Below are 20,523 nucleotides of genomic sequence, written 5' to 3'. Positions count from 1 at the left end.
ATAAACAGCAACACAGCCAGCCCAAACGTTCAGAAATACATCTGACAGAAATAGGCATATGACAATGCTGACACACATAAAAGTACACGGGATAAACATTTCCGCTTTGTGTGCGTTGGTTTGTATGTTTGTGTGTGTGTGTGTGTGTATGTGTGTGTGTGAGAGAGAGAGAGAGAGAGAGAGAGAGAGAGAGAGAGAGAGAGAGAGAGAGAGAGAGAGAGAGAGAGAGAGAGAGAGAGAGAGAGAGAGAGAGAGAGAGAGAGAGAGAGAGAGAGAGAGAGAGAGAGAGAGAGAGAGAGAGAGAGAGAGAGAGAGAGAAAGAGAAAAAGACATCGTGATGCCTGACGCCTAAAGTGCGTGCCTAAGAGCCGTTTACCGAGCTGTTGTGCCAACCGTATTCTCCCGTCGCAGGGTTGTGTGTCATGCAAATCTTTCTGACGTTAACGCCGGTACGCCCACGCACAGCGCAGCTCGCTCCCACGACGACACCGACTCCGTGATTCTCCGACGAGCAGTCAGTAGTTCACGATTGCAGTCGGTAGAACAGAGAGGCTGATCTTTTAATCTTTGATAGCGCGTAATCGCTGATATGGACACCGAAACGAGGTGACCGTAGATCGCTGACGGAAAGATGCCTACAGTTCTTGGCGGCAAAGGGAAACTTTCCACTGTCTGTTTACTGTTTCAATGCGCATCGCAGGTGAGATGAATCCATACGCCTTATCACAGAAGTTTGGTGATAGAGAATAACCCTAAAGGATAACTATTTTATTTGCAGCTTTGTGTTTTACATTACGAATTACGGTTTGTGCTTTTGTAAGTGATGTAAAAAAATTTACTACGCGGGCAACCTTTTTTGAATGATTTGACGTCAGTGTTGAATTGACTTCTGCATCTAAGACGTTGACCAGTATTGAACGGTTTGAGGTGGTTTGACAGTTTAACCTCATTTCCGTTGTTGCGGAATATACAGTCTTTCAGACGAAGCTTCTGCACTGAGTACTGAGCAGTTATCCTGAGTTGCTTAATAAAATGACTTGGGCATAGAACTTTCTCAAAAGCAACTCCAGCCAGAATAAAAGTTAATCGTTCGAGACTAGAAACTGAGAAAATAAGTGAAGCGTTTATGCTTAGTTGGCCCAGGCGCTGTTTGTTTGCAGGTGTTGTGATTTACTTGATCACCGGGGACTGGAGGTCGGGAAGGGTCACCGGGGAATTGCACCTCTCACATCTCTAACCCGATGATACCGTTGTGCGTGGAGGTGTGAAAATGAATGACACCAAATACAGCTTAAACTAATGCAGAGGTGTACACTGGGAATGTAGACTAGATAAAACCATCACTGTTTGTGTGTACGTGTGTGGGTTTGTGTGTGTTTCTGTTTCTGCGTGTGTAAGTGTATGGGCGTGGGAGTAGGAGTTTTTTCAAACGTTCAAAGCGCGTGAGAGCTGGTGAGAAAGACTGGCTGTCTGTATTTATGTTCATCACATAGAGAGCTTTGATCACACACACAGAAACACACACACAGAAACACACGCACACAGACATTTACATACACACACACACACACACATTTACACATACGCACACACGCTTTCTCCTCCCAGTCTGACGTGCAGCCATTCAGAGTCAGACTAGTGAGTCATGCACATGCAAGATTGCACGCCCCTACACACACTCTCTCTCCCTCTCTCTCGTCCTCTCTCTCCCTCTCAGACACTCTCTCTCTCTTTTTCACACACTCTCCAATACAAACAGTCCCGGAGCATGTACGTGGAGAAGAGAAGGTGGATAGTGAGACACAGTGAGAAGGTCAGAGAATAGCGCTGGTCATCCTCCCTCTGTCGCTGCGCAAAGGCAAAAAGTCAAGAAAGAAAGACAAGAGTCAGATGGAGTTTAGGGGAGGACAGAGGAGATGGTGTGATTTAGGGGGGTGAGTGAGGAAGGCAGGGGGAGGGAGAGGAACAGAGACAGGAGGAGAGAAGGACAGAGAGTGGGCCGAGAGCACAGGCATTCTTCGCTACACCAGCTGCTGTGATTACTGTGGATATGAGTCATCAGCATCTAGCATGCTGTTATAAACATGTGTGTGTGTGTGCATGTATGTATGTGTTCAGATGTGATAGGATGTGCTTGTGTGTGCGTGTGTGTGTGTTTATGTTCAGGTGCGATACCATGTGTGTGTGTGTATGTGTGTGTGTGCATGCATCAGTTGTACAGTATTTGTGTGATGTACAAAATGATCTCCTGAATAACCTCATTTACAGTGAAGCGAGGATGAGCAGAGGATATCAAACCACCCCTACACACCTGAGAAATTGCACTGTGTGTGTGTGTGTGTGCATGTCTGTGTGGTCAAAGCATTTTCAGAATCTAGCACAGGAAGTGGTAGTAGCTGTCATGCAGTGGTGTGCATGTGTTCCAACTGTGTGTGGGTGTCAAGTGTGTGCACACTGTATGTGACCCTAAACATTTAAATAGCTCTAATTCTTCTAACTGTTGAATGCTATGTATCTCCTTTTCCTCAGGTCAAAGAAAATCATCATAACCATTGTGCCAAAACTATTTTAGGGGTAAGAAATAAATGTCTTATTTGTTTGCTACAGTACGTCCCTTTGTGTAAAGGTGTATGCCAAATGAATACACAATATCACACACATTCACATTATTCCTTAATACTCACACTCTGAGCTCTTGTCTGTAACCAACCCATAGCTTGCCTTGCACAACCTAAGGCTGTCCAAGAGCAAATACATTTTTATTTATATGCCCCTTTTTACAAGCCGTGTCAGTGGGCATACGCCCGTAGAATAGCAGAATACTAGGAACAACTCCTAAGAAAACTCATAGAAATATGGAAGAAACCTTGGGAGGAGCAATTGTTTGAGGGATCCCCTCCTCCAGAGACACAGAGAGGAGCAGGTCAGTGAGGGATCCCCTCCTCCAGAGACACAGAGAGGAGCAGGTCAGTGAGGGATCCCCTCCTCCAGAGACACAGAGAGGAGCAGGTCAGTGAGGGATCCCCTCCTCCAGAGACACAGAGAGGAGCAGGTCAGTGAGGGATCCCCTCCTCCAGAGACACAGAGAGGAGCAGGTCAGTGAGGGATCCCCTCCTCCAGAGACACAGAGAGGAGCAGGTCAGTGAGGGATCCCCTCCTCCAGAGACACAGAGAGGAGCAGGTCAGTGAGGGATCCCCTCCTCCAGAGACACAGAGAGGAGCAGGTCAGTGAGGGATCCCCTCCTCCAGAGACACAGAGAGGAGCAGGTCAGTGAGGGATCCCCTCCTCCAGAGACACAGAGAGGAGCAGGTCAGTGAGGGATCCCCTCCTCCAGAGACACAGAGAGGAGCAGGTCAGTGAGGGATCCCCTCCTCCAGAGACACAGAGAGGAGCAGGTCAGTGAGGGATCCCCTCCTCCAGAGACACAGAGAGGAGCAGGTCAGTGAGGGATCCCCTCCTCCAGAGACACAGAGAGGAGCAGGTCAGTGAGGGATCCCCTCCTCCAGAGACACAGAGAGGAGCAGGTCAGTGAGGGATCCCCTCCTCCAGAGACACAGAGAGGAGCAGGTCAGTGAGGGATCCCCTCCTCCAGAGACAGTTGGTGGCACAGAGAGGTGCAGACCGTAAGCTCAACACAGTTATGCAGCAAGAGAACACACAAAAATAAAAATGTGCAAATGGTTAGTGAAAAACAGACAGCCAGAATCCTGAATCATTGTTGCGATCGCCCTGTTTTGCTCTGTATATCTTTGTATCCTTCTCATCGCTTCTATGTCGGTTTGAAACACTGAGTCGATATTATTTAAACCCCTCCATCCTTTATTACCAGTCAGTGTAGAGAGACAGAGAAACGTTCACTGTTTAACAAATTAACTTAATTAAAGAGAGGCTTGCAGAGGAAGCCAGAGAGAGAGAGGGGGGGGGGGAAGCTGGGGGAGCAGAGATAGAGTTAGAGGGGAAGACAGGAAGGAGTGGCAAAGGAAGGAAAGAAAGAAACAGAGAGAGAGAGGGGGGGGGAGCGTGGCCAGACCAGAGAGAGACCAGAGAGATAACAACACACAGCTCACCTGGGACACCTTGTTGTTGTGAGGGGAGAGGAGAGGAAGAGAGGAGAGGGGGGGGAAGGGAGAAGAGAGGAAGAGAGGAGAGGGGGGGAGGAGAGGAAGAGAGGAGAGGAGAGGAAGAGAGGAGAGGAGAGGGGGGGAGAGGAAGAGAGGAGAGGGGGGGAGGAGAGGAAGAGAGGAGAGGAGAGGAAGAGAGGAGAGGGGGAGGAATAGAGGAAAGGAAGAGAGGGGAGGGGGGAGGGGGAGGAGAGGAAGAGAGGAGAGGAAGAGAGGGGGAGGAAGAGAGGAGAGGAAGAGAGGGGAGGGGGGGAGGGGAGGAGAAGAACGAGGGATGCGTCTGTGTCCTTGGTGACTGAGGAGAGATAATGAAGTGAAAGGATAGGAAGAGAAGAAACACTTGTCCTCAGGGATGCAAGAGGTGTGTGTGTGTCTGTGTGTGTGTTTTTATTCATCCATCAGCTTGAAAACAAGTGAAAACCTGTGCGCATGCGGTGTGTGTGTGTGTGTGTGTGTGTGTGTGTGTGTTTGCGTGTCTCAGAGAGCAGACCTGCAAAGCTGCTGCTGTGGTTCTGTGTCTGTTCTCTTATCAAATATCTCAATCTGTTGCTAACTCACACAAACATATTGTACACTCACACAAACACACACACGCACACACAGCCTCAGAGAAGATAAGACATGACCTTTTCCGGAGCCTGCTTCCTGTTCAGTGGCTACTGGCCACCCCCAACCCACTGGCTACACACACATCAGTGCCTTTATTACACACCACATGTGTACACACACACACACACACACAAACAGACCCAGACATGAGCACACGCACAGAGACACAGCATCACTTGTTATTTAATACAGAACAACAAGAACCTTGTCAGTGAAGCTGAAAGTGACTGGAGGTTTGCTCTGTCTCTGCAAAGTCAGATCTGTAAACCTGATCTGAAATCTTGTGTTCCTTATCAACACTGGATGAACAGTTTCACTGTACAGATGGCGTAGATGAAAGACACAGTCAAACCCTGGGCTCAGGTTTATACTCGGCCAATGTTTATACCTGTGCTTATCTACCTGATCATCACATTCCCCTGTTTGCCCTCAGGGAGATAAATGTTACATCGTTTTTTTTCTCTCTCTCTCTCTCTCTCTCTCTCTCTCTCTCTCTCTCTCTCTCTCTCTCTCTCTCTCTCTCTTTCCCTTCTTTCATTATCTCTCCTTCCCCCCTTTCTCCCTCTCTTATTTGCCTTTCCCTCTCTCCCTCTCTTCCTCTCTCTCTTTCTCTTTCTTCCTCCATCTCTCTTTACACCTGTCTCCCATTCTCTATCATACACACTGACACGTAAAAGAAGGTTAGAGTTACAAAGAGGTTTACAAGTACCAAGCCTTTGACAAAACAATGAGTGAAGAAATAAAGTTAGGTCCTACACTTCACACGCAATCAAGCCACAATAGAACCAGAACCTGTTTGAGACTAAATATATTTCCTCGTTAATCCAGATACCACACCTTATAAACGCGCAAGGACACACACAACTTCCACATGCTGTGCCACACACACTGTCTACCCCCCGCCCATTCCACCCACTAAGGTTAATGGAAAATTAGTGTTCAGTATTAATATGTATGCAGTTGTTCTACTAATTGGAGTTCTATTGTTCTAATTTCCTCAGTCTGTGTCCCTTATCCTTGCATCAGATCATTAGCTTTATTCAACCACAACCATAGACCTCACAACACTGCAACACTCCCCCTAGTGGGGAGTTACACTATTGTCACAGAAATACATCGAGAACTAGAATGAACTGTATAATAGGAAACCTTTTGTGAATGTGTGTGTGTGTCATCGTTTGTCTGTGTGTGTGTCTGTGTTTGTCATCATGTGTCTGTGTGTGTGTGTGTGTGTCTGTGTGTGTGTCTGTGTTTGTCATCATGTGTCTGTGTGTGTGTTTGTATATGTGTGTGTGTGTGTCTGTGTGTGTGTGTATTCCAGGGAATGAACTGCAACCTCTCAACCCTGACCTCTGACCTCTCCTCCTGTTCAGGATATGACTCACTTCTGGCCCTCCCAGCATGACACAGGAGGAGATCAGGTCCAGCCCTTCCTCTACCACTCTAAGGTGTGTGTGTGTGTGAGAGAGAGAGAGAGAGAGAGAGAGAGAGAGAGAGAGAGAGAGAGAGAGAGAGAGAGAGAGAGAGAGAGAGTGAAGCAAGGCTGTGAAGCAAGACTCGGGAAAATAGAAAGAAAGAAAGAGAGTGTGTATCATCATGTATTTCTATGGTATTCACAGTTTGCTCGCATTTCCTTCACAACTTGGTGTCTTCCTCGTTACAGGCGAAGCTGCTAACTACTCAGAATGATCAACGTATGTACTCTCTCTCTGAGGTGTGTGTTAGTGTGTGTTAGTGTGTGTTACTGTGTGTTACTGTGTGTTACTGTGTGTTTGTGTGTGTTAGTGTGTGTTACTGTGTGTTTGTGTGTGTTAGTGTGTGTTACTGTGTGTTAGTGTGTGTGGACATATTCCCCTCCCTCTCCCTTCAGTCAAAGATATTATCAGAAGGGTTTGTGTATGCTGTCTTACAGTACATCTCTTACATCAAGCATCATGTCAGCCAAACATAAAAGACATACTTTCCATAACACATACATAAACAATAAAATTGCTGTCTTTTTTTAATGCTGAATTGTTATACCCAAATTAAGATCAGATACCATATTTGAAATATAACAAGTGTCATTATTGCCTGTGAATGTGTGTGTATGTGTGTGTGACCGTGTATGTGTGTGTGTGTGTGACTCTGTACGTGTGTGTAAATGTGTGTGTGTCCTCTCCCGTGCAGTGCGGGGGAACGTGCAGCTGAGGAGGATGACCCACCCTCACGTGGCGCCCCACAAATCGTAAGAAACATGAAACACGATCCCACTGAGGTCACCAAACACTGGGTCAGGAGCCGGGGCTGGGGCACACACATGACATGGGTTCTTATTCACATGACGTGCCAGTACATGGTTCATATGCCCCCAGCACGAGAGTCTAAAATAACCTCCCTTCTTATAGTCCTTGATCCGCTACAGTTAGGTCTTTGCAGAGAGAGGGGGTTAGAGAAAGAGAGAAGGAGGTGAGAAGAGGGAGAGGGACAGAGAGGGAGAGGGAGGGAAAGAGAGAGAGAGGGAGAGAGAGAGAGAGAGAGAGAGAGAGGGAGAGAGGGGGGGGGGAAGAGGGGGGAAGAGGGGGGAGTGAGAGAGAGAGAGAGGGAGACAGAGGAAGACAGAGGGAGAGAGAGGGAGAGAGAGAGAGGGAAAGAGAGAGAGAGAGAGAGAGAGAGAGGGAGGGAGGGAGGGAGGAGGGAGGGAGGGAGGGAGGGAGGGAGGGAGGGAGGGAGGGAGGGAGGGAGGGAGGGAGGGAGGGAGGGAGGGAGGGAGGGAGGAAGGAGGGGAGAGAGGGAGAGAGGGATGGGGTCAATCTGCTCTTACGACGTTTTTAGTTCTGTAGCCAACATGACATAAAACTACATCTGGGCCAGACCAGACCAGGCCAAAGGTCCACAGACACTTAGTGGGCAGTCATGACAGGAAGGAATCTTGCTTATTAACCCTTTACATCATTATCAACACAATCTCAATACACACTTAAACACAGGCACGCATGCACACGTGATGGTTACGAAAGTGGTTTGAGCCACTGTGTCCTCACTCTAACCTTTTTCCTCTGCAGCATGCTGGCTGATGACCTGAAGCTGAGCAGTGACGAGGACGACAATGGCAGGGTAGGCATACACACACACACACACTCATACACACTCATACACTCAAAAACACACATACACTCACAAACACTCACGGAACTCTAAAAACATACATAGAACACAGAGACAACTAGGGCAATAACACTAACCCTAACTAGGGCACTCTAGAAATATGATATGGTAACATTACCATGTAACTTTAAACCAATTACTATAGTAAAAAAAAAGCAGGTAAATAGGAATTGGTATGTATTTAATTAAATGGCATTAATGGTAGTGGTATAGGTTATTGCAAAAGTGTAAAAGCAACAGTATAGGGGAGGGGTGTGAGGGGTGAGTGGATGTTGTACAGGGGCAGTTGGAAGTTGTGAAGGGGCAGTTGGAGGTTGTGTTACCAAAACAACAAGAATGTCAACATCCACAGAACAGTCGGACATCCCCCATTCTAGGTTTCACTAATACTAACTTGTACCGCTAAGCTGTACTGACGTACGACTACGTAGCAACTACATTTTTTTAAACTACGTTTTACTAAAGGTATTGCTATACAGTAACATGGTTACCTGTTCATGTAACCTGAATGTAAAGTGTTGCCTCAATATTGCACAATCCTTGCAGGCTTGTCACTGCCATCTCCTAGGTGTACCTACTGTGTGCTCTGAGTTTGGACAAAAACAAGCGGACATTTTTGAAGGACAGGGAAAAAATTAAAGAGAAATTGCACCTCTTTACAAGGAATTGGTTCAGTTGAATACCAATAAATGACATAAATATAACTATATAAATAATACCATGTCAGAATTGAATTGAACTGAGATTAAAGTAAACTTGAGCTCAGAGGAGCTGCTTTGATCTCCTCATATCATCATGTCATCATGTCATGTCTCTCTAAGGTCAACAGGGGCAAATGACACAACTCTCCCATCTCTCTCCTATCTCTCTCTCCCATCTCTCTCCTATCTCTCTCCTATCTCTCTCCCATCTCTCTCCTATCGCTCTCTCCCATCTCTCTCCTATCTCTCTCCTATCTCTCTCTCTCCCATCTCTCTCCTATCTCTCTCCTATCTCTCTCCCATCGCTCTCCCATCTCTCTCTCTCCCATCTCTCTTCTATCTCTCTCCTATCTCTCTCCTATCTCTCTCTCTCCCATCTCTCTCCTATCTCTCTCCTATCTCTCTCCCATCGCTCTCCCATCTCTCTCCTATCTCTCTCTCTCCCATCTCTCTTCTATCTCTCTCCCATCTCTCTCCTATCTCTATCTCTCCCATCTCTCTCCCATCTCTCTCCTATCTCTCTCCTATCTCTCTCCCATCTCTCTCTCTCATCTCTCTACTATCTTTCTTCCCTTTATTATCTGTAAAAGGAAACTTCATCTTCCAGGGACTGCAACACCAGGTACAGTGTGTGTGTGTGTGTGTCTGTGTGTGTTTCAGAATGTGTGACTGTCTGGTTGTGAGCATGGGCATGTGTTCTTGTGAATGTGTTTGTGTGTGAGTAACATCAGTATTTGTGGAATTTTACAGATGGATGGTAGACCCATCCATGTTTGTTTCACTCTTCAACCCTGATGTTGCTACACACACAATCCTAACTGAGAAGGATTAGGCAACAGTGACTTTATGTTAATGTGTGAGTGTGTGCGTGTATGTTTCTGTGTAAGATGATCTCTCTCTGGTTTACACGTGTGTGTGTTTTTGTATGTATGTGTGTGTTGATTGACAGGCTGTCGGCACAGCAACCGTACACACATGGAGGGAGGGTGAGACATTCCAGCTCCGATTCTTCCTGCTCTGACTCCTCCAGTGAGTCAGAGAGCAGCAGCCAGAGATCCCGCAGTCCAAGCCCAGTAACACACTCCGATCCTGGGTCACCTGCCAACACACAGTCCCTCAGCTGCACCAAGGAGGTACCTTTCTTTAATTCTCTATCCTCTCTCTCTCTCTCTCTCTCTCTATGTCTGTCTGTCTCTATGTGTCTGTGTGTGTGTGTGTGTCTTTCTGTCTTTGTCATGGTTGGTTTTCCACAGGGAGAGGCAAAGGTGTTGGCCAAAGGAGTGGAGGGCAGGTGGGGGGAGAGACAGGGAAGGACGAGGAGGGGATGGATGGGTGGGTGCTTGGGTGGGTGGATGTGTGGGTGCTTGGGTGGGTGGATGGGTGGGGGAGGGAGGGACGGAGGGACGGAGAATTAGGAATGCACGTGAGTTTAAGGCAGTAGGGAGGGAGGAGAAGGGGATGGCTGGGTGGGTGGGGGAGGGGGAGAAAGTGAGGAGCGTGTGGGGAAGGACAGCGGGTGTGGGGGAGGAGGGTGGAGAGGGTGAGGTGAGCAAGATGAGGGGGGTGGGGGAGAGAGGGAGAATAGAGAGAGAGAGAGAGAGAGAGGAGAGAGGCAAAGGGGGAGGGTGGAGAGAGTTGAGGATTGAGAGAGAGAGAAGAGGGGGAGGGTGGAGAGGGTGAGGACAGGGGGAGGGTGTCTGTGGCGGTAGGAATTAGAGAGCGGGTGTCATGTCAACAAGCTGTGTGTTAAAGAAGAGAGCCCTAGGGGAAGTGGAAGTCCGAAAGATTCAGTTTCATGCTCAACGTTTTATTAGCAATTAGCACAGCCCTCTGCCTCACTCTGACAGCAGTTTCTAGAACGTGATCTATACGCTTAACTGACACAATGTGAGGTAAGGTCAACCCAGAACTGCAGTGGGTTATTAATACTGGCGTACTGTGCTGTACACAACCGTGTGGACAGTGAGAAAGAGGGAGGTTTGTCCTAAAGCCTAAAGTTTATTTTAAGAGTGTGTGTTTGTGTCTTGAGTGTGTGCATGCATGCGTGTGTGTGTGTGTGTGTGTGAGCATTTGTGTATGGCGTATGGTGAAGGAAGGGGCTGGCTATGTGGAGGGTGGTGGGGGGGGCTGTTGCTGGTATGAATGGAGAGCCCTGTGTGACATAGCTGAGTGTATGACTGAACATGCTTTAAAGCAGGCCCCTATATGGGGGGGGCGAAGGTACAGGGAGCATGTGTTATTCATCTACGTGGAGCGTTCGACTGTCTCCAGAGGAGCGGGGGGGGGGGGGGGGGCGGCAAGTGGGCAATGGGGGGGTTGGAAACTGCGCATTGGAGTTCCAGGTAGAGGAGAAGGAGGGAGAGAAGTCGAGAGGGTGAAGGAGGAAGAAGGGAGGGGAGGAGGAGGAGGGGGGGGGGGGCTGCAGAGAGGTACAAGAGACGCAGTGTCTTCACTGGAAAGAGAGTGAGGGATGAGGAGGGGGGGTGGGGGGTCAGTGTTTGAGTAGAGGACTAGAGGTTTAAATTAGCTCCAGTCAGCTACTGGAGAGAGAGGGAGGAGAGAGAGCGAGAGAGAGAGCGAGAGAGAGAGAGGGAGAGGGAGGAGAGAGAGCGAGAGAGAGAGAGAGGGAGGAGAGAGAGCGAGAGAGAGAGAGAGGGAGAGAGAGAGAGGGAGAGAGGGAGGAAGCAGGAAAAGAAGTTTGCACTCCAGCCGTGAGTGAGTACCCTCTTCCTTTTTAAGAGTTAAAACTCCTTCTTTCTCTCCTGTTCCTCTCTCTATTCTCTCGGTTTGCCAGCCAGTGGTTAGGTAAATAGTGCCGTGAGTCATTTGCCGTAATTAGAGGGGGGGTTGAACTGTCAGCTGCACAGATGTGTCTCTCTAGACATCAGCACAGGGAGGGGGGGGGGGTCAAATAACTACTGCCTGAGTCGGAGTTCTAGTCAGACAAGACTCAAGAGCTGTGTGATCGTTTTGTGTTGAAAAGGGTTTAAAGACCGTCTTTAAGCATACGTGAAGCTGTGTTATTGTTTGTACAGATTGAGTGCCAGTTTAGTTAGAGTGTGTATTGGGTGTAAGTATTCTGCCATGAGCCTGTTTTGTGGGGTTTCAATGTGTGTTTGTACTTTGAACTGAGTTGTTGGGATGCAAGTGTGTGCATGTTCGTGTGTGAAGGAGGGAGAAAGAGAGGGAGTGTTGGGTCATTTCTAAGAATGTGTGGCTTTGACCTGACCACTTCTCTTTTACCCTCACTTCTTTCTCTCATTCCATTCTCTCAGATTTTCATACCTCCTTCTCTGTCCCATAGCTCTCTCCCCCACTCCCTCTCTCCCTCCCTCCCCCTCCCTCTCTCTCTCTATCTCCCTCTCCCTCTCCCTCTCCCTCTCTCTCTCTCTATCTCTCTCTCCCTCTCCCTCTCTCTCTCTCTCTCTCTCTCCCTCTCTCCCTCTCTCCCTCCCTCCCTCCCTCTCTCTCTCTATCTCTCTCTCTCTCTCTCTCTGTCTCTCTCTCCCTCACTCCCTCCCTCTCTCCCTCTCTCCCTCCCTCCCTCTCTCTCTCTCTTTCTCTCTCTCCTCCTCTCCAACCTCTCCATCACTCTCTCCCTTTTGCTCACCCACTTCTTCACAGAGAAGTGTGAGCAGACACAACAGGTCTTTTCTCTTTCCTTTCTTCTCTCCCTCTCCTCACACAACAACATCACTTTATTCATATGTTTCGGTATTCTTGAAAATGACTGATTTCACCACTAGTCTTATTACGTAATTTACCTGTTGATGTCAGGATAGTAAATCTGTCTCTTCTCTCTTCTATCCCCTCTCTCTCTCTTCCTTCAGACAGACCACCCTTCCTCCACTCAGTGGCAGTTGGACAAGTGGCTGAAGAAGGTGAGGAAAAAAAACTTGACCAGCGACCGGGACCCACACTGCTCACCTTCACCGGACCCCCACAAGGCCCCCTCTCCAGCCCGGTCCTGGGGCACACAGCAGGACTACAGCCCCAGTCAGAGCCCTATCCCCAGCCCACACTTCAACTACAGCCCCAGGCATAGCCCCAGGCATAGCCCAAGCTTCAGCTCCTACCCTAGCCCTAGCCCTGGTCCCAGCACCTGCCCCAGTCCTGGGCCCAGCTCCAGTCTCAGACTCAGCCCTGTCCACAGCCCGGTTCCCAGCATCTGTCCCAGCCCCAGGTCTAGCCGCAGCCCCAGCCCCATTCCAAGGCACCCTCCAAAGAGCCCCAGCCCAAGCCTTCCTCCCTCCAGCCCCTGTCCCTATCCTGGCCACAGTCCCCCTCAGGAACGTCTCAGGCCTCCTGTCCAGCCCAGACGAACAACCAGCCCCGTCCAAAGACCCAAGATCAGGCCGTGGATCGCTCCCGTGCTGACCGCTGATTCTGGGAGCCTACCCAGACACAGCTCTTCTACCCAGCCACCTTTCCAGCACAGCTCCAGGCCCAAATCCTTACAGAACCAGGACCAGAGCAAAAGCAAACCTAAGGCCAAAGAGCATCAGGCCTCAAGCCTGATCTCACCGCCCAGCCACAAACACAGACCCAGGCCAAGTCCAAACTCTAGTCCCAGGCATCATTCCAGGCCCAACACTAAACACAACATCTCCTCGGCTGCTCCCAAACCCAACCATCCGTCCAGACCTGAGCACCCAAGCAGCAAGGAGAGCAGCAGGACCAACCACAGCTCCAACTCAAACCCCCGGTCAACGTTTCGGCCGAGCTCCCGAACCAGCTCCAGCCCTCCTACATCCAGAACCAAACACCCAGTACCTGTAGCAGGCCTTAACCGAGAAACCGGAGCCAAGGTCGGACACAAGTCTAAATCAAGCTCCAGGTCTCAGTTTCAACATAACTCCAAAGGCTCCTCTTCCCATGCTGGTGCAGGGCCCATCTCCAGTCCCAGCTCCAGGGCCAAGGTAACGCCCCAGGAGGCCCCGGCTCCACAGCCCAAGCCCCCACAGAGAAGACCCCAACCCAGGGAGCAGGGGGTTGACGGCAGGGAGGGCCCTCAGACCCAGACCCCAGCTCCGGAGAGGCACAGGGAAAGAAAAGAGGAGAGAGCGAGAGAAATTCCCAGCGAGAGACCGAGGGAGAAGAAAAAGGAGAAAAGGGGAGAGAGACAAGGGGGGAGACAGGGAGAGAGGAGACTGGCGGAGGAGCAGCTGCTACGACGCCCCTGGGTCCAGAGCTCAGAGGAAGAGGAGGAGGAAGAGGAGGAGGAGAAGAAGAGGCAGGAGAGGAGGGAGGAGAGAGAGAGAGAGGAGAAGAGGAGGAGGAGGAGGAGGGAGCAGCAGAGAGGCGAATGGCAGGCCGTCCAGCCCAGGCAGAGACCACACACCAACAGCCAGCAGAAGCACCCTCACAGAGAGCCAGATCACCCGGGGAGGACCAAGAAGAGGAGGAGGAGTGAGGAGGACGCCTCTCAGCCAGACCCCTCCCCTCCACCGTCCCCCTCCCCTACCCCGCTCATCCCCCCATCTTCCTCCTCTTCCTCCGAGTCCGACTCAGAGCGCGGGTTCCCCCCCGACGTCGCCAAGGTCCCGGCTGATTCCACGTCCTGTCAGAGGCCTGTCCCCAGAGGGAGGCCCGGGGACAGCAGGCCCAAGGTAGTCTACCCCAGGGGCTCCTCCACAGGCAACCCAGGCGAGGGGCAGCAGGGCCGGGGCAGCCAGAAACTTTACACCCTGGTCCCGTTTGGCCGCAGCGAGCAGTGCACAGCGAGCTCCCAGAGAGGCCTGAGGAACCTGGTGGTGCAGATCGACCTGACTCTGCTCAACAGGGTCCCAGACACCACCACCCCTCAGAAGCAGCCCTCCTCCTCGGCATCATCGGCATCATCGTCATCCTCGCAGGCGAGGCCCAAGCAGAAGGAGGCCATGAGACACCTGTACGTCCCCGACACTGACGGCAGAGACAGCAAGAGGAAACGCAAGGTCAAACACTCACCTCTACTGTACTCTACTGTACTTTACTGTCCTCTACTGTACTCTGCTGTCCTCTACTGTCCTCTACTGTCCTCTACTGTGCTTTACTGTGCTTAACTGTCCTCTACTGTCCTCTACTGTCCTCTACTGTGCTTTACTGTCCTCTACTGTACTCTACTGTACTCTGCTGTACTCTACTGTCCTCTGCTGTACTCTACTGTACTCTCCTGTACTCTACTGTGCTTTACTGTCCTCTACTGTACTCTACTGTACTCTACTGTGTTCTTACCTGCTGTTCTATACAACAAATGTACTCTCCTCTAAGTTACTTTACTGTGTTTGACTTTTCTGTACTCGTCTTCACTCTGCTCTAGCCGGCTCCTTTCTGCTCTACTGTACTTGGTTTGCTCTTCCTAATATGGGCGTAATGAACACTTTGATGAGGATTTGAGACACTTCAACAGTGGTTTAATACTCTGCTCCTGTGATTGTCTGTGTGTGTGTGTGTGTGTGTGTGTGTGTGTTCCGAGCAGTCAGAGAACGGCCTGTCCCACAGAGAGAACAAGAGAAGCACCTCCCACAGCAACGGCCCCCCAGCACAGACCGACACCCCCGCTCACAAACATGCAGACCCCCTCCACCAGAGCCATCACAACGGGTATAGGACAGAGAAACACCTGGAACACACCAACAGCTTTTCTGTTCTACAACACGGGTTGTGCCGTGGGAAACGGGTTCTCTGTTCTGTAACACGGGTTCTGTTGTGTGAACAGATACTTGGAGGAGTACCTGGACAGTAAGAGACCCCTGTCCCCTCTGTCGCCTCTCTCTGACCCCCCCAAGCCCTCCAAGACCCCCATCAAACCCCAGCACCACGCGGAGCTGCACCACACACACACACAGAGAGGCAGAGACTCTGCCAAACATGTAAGTAGTCATCACACATACACACACAGACAGACACATATCTACACACACACACACACACACACACACAGACAGACACATACCTACACACACACACACACACACACAAAGAGAGGCAGAGACCAAGTGATGAGACACACACACACACTTACACATAACTGCACTTGACTAAAATACATTCAATAGTTCTTTGTATTCAGTGTATTCAATCACTTTATCCACTTATTCCTATGCAGGTGCCCCCAGCCAAGCCTAAACTGGAGGTGGAGTGTGTGGGGGTGTCGGGGGCCCCCAAGCCTGGTGCTGAGTCCTGGGGTCTCCCGGAGAGACGGACAGCAGGGCATAGAGGGGCGCAGCCCAGCCATGAGCCGTAAGTCCCACTCTCTTGATCACCATCATGCTCTCCCACAACTAAACATACAGTCTGAGGAAAGAAGCATCTATCGGCTGCCGATACTGGAAATGTCAAATCTCTCTCTGTCTCTTTCTCTATCTCTCCTCTTTCTCTTCATCTTTCTGTGTCTCTCGCTCCCTCTCTCCCTCCGTCTCTCCCCCTGTAGACCTCACCATGCTGAATACTACATGCACGAAGCCAAGCGGATGAAGCACAGAGCAGATGCCATGGTGAGGCACTCGCCTGACCTGTCACCCGCTACACACCCCCTGTCTCACTGCACTACATCACTCAAACTACCTGCCTCCATTTGCTTCCCCCTCCCTCTTTATCTCTCCGTGTCTCTCTTTGCTTCTTTCTCTCTTTATCTCTTTACCTCTCTCTCTCTCTTTATTTATCTCTCTCTTTCTCTCTCTTTCTCTCTTTACCTCTCTCTCTCTCTTTATTTATGTCTCTCTTTATCTCTCTCTTTATCTCTTTACCTCTCTCTCTCTCTTTACCTCTCTCTCTCTCTTTATCTCTTTACCTCTATCTCTCTCTTTATCTCTTTACCTCTCTTTCTCTCTTTATCTCTTTACCTCTCTTTCTCTCTCTTTACCTATCTCTCTCCCTCTCTCTCTGGCAATACTAACCCCTCCTCCATGTCTCCCCCAGGTGGATAAGCTGGGGAAGGCTGTGAACTATGTGGATGCAGCGCTCTCCTTCATGGAGTGTGGCAAGGCCATGGAGGAGGGCCCTCTGGAGGCCAAGTCCCCCTACACCATGTACTCTGAGACTGTGGAGCTTATCAGGTGGGTCACACAGACACACACACACAGGGCTCGCAACTAACTTTTTTTGTGTTTTTGCATTTTTAAATTTTTTACACAGTTAAGAAAATAAAATGTTTAGAAAAAGAAGTTTTGAATTATTTATTTTTCTCAATGTAAAAGACTGATGTATAGATAAAACTTGTTATACCGAATGATCACAGTAACATACATCACCAGCATCACTGTATTGCTTTATAAATGGCCAGACTGTAATATACAAGTGGGGAACCACTTTCCTCTGGCCTCCAGGGAAATATGTTCCCCATGTGTTCTCAGTGTAAAACACTGATGTAAAGATGAAACTTGTTATACATAATGATCACGGTAACATACATCACAAAAAAATTATACCTTTCGCACCGTGGAGCAGCGCATAACACATAGCAGCACTTGAATAAATTGTTCATAGTTTATGGAGTTTTAAGCTAGAGCTAAATGTGATGATTTGTTTCACCCGCCTTGTGTTTAAACATGTTCAACCACATATGCATTTTATATTGTTATGGTCTGGATCGTATTCTATAAACACATGCATGTGTGACACAAACGCATCGAGTCTCTCTCTGGCTCTGTCTCTCTCACACAAACAAACTAAATCAGTTTTCTCATGTTGCCAGGTATGCCATGAGACTGAAGAGCCACTCAGGTCCAGGTGCCAGACAGGAAGACAAACAGCTGGCCGTTCTGTGGTGCGTATGTCACTTCCTGTCTCTTACCTCCTGTGTATTATCACTTTTGACTTACTCTTTCTTTCTCTCTATCTGAACCATAGTTTTCGGTGCCTTGCTCTCCTCTACTGGCAGATGTTTCGTCTGAAGAAAGACCATGCCCTCAAGTACTCCAAAGCATTGATGGACTATTTCAAGGTAGAGAAATCTCATTCGATACCAAAACGCTCCTGGCTATAGTGTTTTCACGATTCCCCAGCTACTTGTGTAGATGGGCCTTGCAGGCTGGTAGAGGAGACGACCAGAGAGGAGATATAAACAGCAGAATGTACACGCATAAGTTAGTGTTCTAAGGTTATGCTTACAATCTATTCCAGAGTTCTCCAAAAGTGCCTACGACACCACCCCTCTGGAACGACTGTGGCAAGTAAGAGATGCAGTTTCATGAAACCTTTTTGGACAAGTCTGGGCCTGCAACTTATTTGACGATCCTTGAATCATCTGTCTTCCCATTTTCAGGGCTACAGGGGGACCGCCAGCCTCCCTTTCCCCCAACCACTCACACCTAGTCCTGGGACCCCATACTGGCAGTGCCCCCGCCACCCTGGTCAGCATTCCCCATCGCATTCACCAGATGGCAGCCAACCACCTGAACATCACCAACAGTGTGCTGTACAGTTATGAGTACTGGGAGGTGGCAGATACCCTGGCCAAGGAGAACAAGGGTGAAGATAATATTATGTTGAATGTTCCTGGTCTGAATAGTTCCTGGCATGCTAGCCCATGTCCAAATGATTAATTGAATGTTTTTGTGAGTCCAGATTCCTAGTGTTGTGAGCATCGGGGATAGAAGAATCTGACTTATAGTTCATCTTTTTTGTCTCTTTCTGTGTGGTCCTTTCCATATCTCCTGACCTTTCTCTTTCTCTCTTTCTCTCTTCTCAGAGTTCTTCAACTACCTGAACACACTGTCGGGCCCACTGACTCTACACAGCAGTGTGGGACATGCTGTTCAATACACCAGACAAGCCCTGCAGTGGATTCGCATAAGTGCCAAACTGGCCTAGCCTGGCACCGAAATGGTTACCATGAGGTGCCTATAACTTAAACACCAACAGACACACATGTACGTACTTCTCGTGATGTCACAGACTCTGTCACAGATTCTTCTGGAACCTGTGACCTTTGAACTCCTTGGATTATAAAAGGCGGGAGACTGGACCCGGTCACCTGGCGTTCTTCTCTGGTTTAGGAAGTCTTCTGGTTGGATCCATACGTCTTCTCTACACCCATCACTTACCGTCAAGAAGGAAGCTTCCTATTGGACGAATCTGAGCCTAACATGTCATACGTCCTCCAAACAGGAACAAAGTAGCTGCTGATGTCATACATGATGTCACACATCTGGCTCATGACATCACTTCACAGGAGCCACACTATAGAAACTCCGGCTCCATTTCAAAAGTAGTTCCAGATTTCAAAATTCTTCCAGACCATTCTTTCTTTGTTCCTGGAGTTTTAATGCTGGAAATCATTTGAACAGAGGAGTAAGATCTCCTCGTTGCTTCCTCTTCTTCGATGGATTAACTGTGAGGCTCCACGTGAACTTGAATGCCTTTGCCGAAAGGAGGCATCATCTGACACAAGAGATCGAGGATACATTTCAGCGCACCAGTGAGGTCAAGTGTCTGTTTTTCATGTCTTGTAAAGTGTGTTCAGTTGTTCAGCCCACTCACTGAATAAAGAGGGGACTTATTAAAGAGACTACATTTCCCATGATCCATATGAGGACTGTTGGTTATAGAAGAGAAAACAATACTTGGGACATGCTGGACAGCGATACAAGTTATATGGGAGACCTCTCATGCCAAGGTGTAAAATATAAAATTAGTGTCTTTTGACTGTAAAGTCGTTTTTATAACAAGACTGAGTGTGTTGATGGTCACACTTTTTTTTTTTACTACAATATGTCATAGGTATTTTCAATGTGCAATATGTGCCTGATTTTTGTAACTAGGACACCTCAGTAATGACATATCGGCAAGTGGAGCAGCCAACGTTTAAGCCCCTCCCTCTCTATGCAAGATTATTTATGACGTTTTCATGTTTTTGCCTCGTGAGGTCCTTGATCCATAAACTCCTTTTATTGATACCACAGTGTGTGTTCTAGCCAGTTTATAAGTGTGCATGATAGTGTTCATCCAGTGCCATAGATGAAGTGAGTGTGTGTGTGTGCGTGTGTGTGTGTGAGTGTGTGTGTGTGTCCATAGTGCACACTGTATCCTAGTTTCCATCCTCTCTTGTCTAGTTGAACGGGTCTGTCAGCCGACCTCCGCGCCAATAAGAAGCCGGCTACCCCAGACCTCAGCAGCAACATCCTGTCTGGAGCCATGGCAACAAATCACAGAACAGCCAATAGGACTGGAGAAGATTCGGTTATATACACCCGGTTGTTATGAGGTTTGGTGAATGCTCAAAAATGAAATCCTCATTGAAAATGCATCTTTCAATGAATGAAAAGCAACTTAAAACTTAAAGATTTTTTTATAGTCCGGTGGCTAAACAATTACGGTAACACTGTTTACCTGCGTTGTAGATGTTTACATTTGGATTACGCACCACCGTAGCAGTGGTTTGAAGAACAAAACATATGCGCACACTTGTAAGAGTAATAAAACAAATCATCAACATAAATGATAGGCTATCAGTTTGCCAAAATGACTCTCATTGTCCTATTAAAAGGTATCATCGGGATCCCAGGGGTTTTTGCAGCTTTAGTAGATACAGGCACGTAGATAGGCGGTCCAAAGCTTAAGTATTCCTTGCACACGCCTGCGTCATCGTCCGGTTGGTGCGCGTGCCAGGTTTTCTGGGGACACGAGAAGGCTGTGTCTGCATGAATGCAGCACGAGCCCCAATTTGACCCTTTCAATTGCAGTCGTCATCAGAAATATTAATGGTGTATACAGACACTAGCATATGACTCAAACTTCCAGTTGTTGTTTTTTTTTGCAACAATATTGTAAACAGCTAACCATTCTCCTAGCCCGTCCTGAAAGGACTCCGTTGGTAGGCGAATGGAATATACCGTTCTACAATTTCACAGCCCTGCGACAAGCACAGTACCATCGACTGGCCGCGTGATGGCGGTATGACAGCAGACATGACCAGCTGTCAGTCAGCGGGCCGGCGAGAGAGGGGATCAAGGCGGTAAAC

The 20,523-nt window shown here is 48.8% G+C and overlaps 1 protein-coding gene across 1 annotated transcript; it reads left to right on the top strand.

The window, feature by feature from the left end:
- The first annotated feature begins 543 nt into the window (after window positions 1–543).
- Window positions 544–19,462, top strand: aff3 (AF4/FMR2 family, member 3). Its single transcript, XM_067261404.1, has 19 exons — window positions 544–700; window positions 2,530–2,574; window positions 6,105–6,179; window positions 6,395–6,425; window positions 6,901–6,958; window positions 7,776–7,827; window positions 9,170–9,201; window positions 9,529–9,712; window positions 12,410–14,515; window positions 15,040–15,164; window positions 15,280–15,433; window positions 15,670–15,803; window positions 15,994–16,057; window positions 16,482–16,618; window positions 17,257–17,328; window positions 17,412–17,505; window positions 17,685–17,734; window positions 17,827–18,032; window positions 18,253–19,462. The coding sequence occupies exons 1-19, from the start codon at window positions 632–634 to the stop codon at window positions 18,372–18,374; spliced, it is 3,810 nt and encodes a 1,269-aa protein (XP_067117505.1). The 5' UTR covers window positions 544–631; the 3' UTR covers window positions 18,375–19,462.
- Window positions 19,463–20,523: the final 1,061 nt, after the last annotated feature.

This window comes from Osmerus mordax, chromosome 2 (assembly GCF_038355195.1).
Source record: "Osmerus mordax isolate fOsmMor3 chromosome 2, fOsmMor3.pri, whole genome shotgun sequence".
In the NCBI taxonomy this organism is placed as follows: Eukaryota; Metazoa; Chordata; class Actinopteri; order Osmeriformes; family Osmeridae; genus Osmerus; species Osmerus mordax.
Note: the sequence above shows the minus strand (reverse complement) of the source record. Positions and strands in the feature narration are given on the sequence as shown.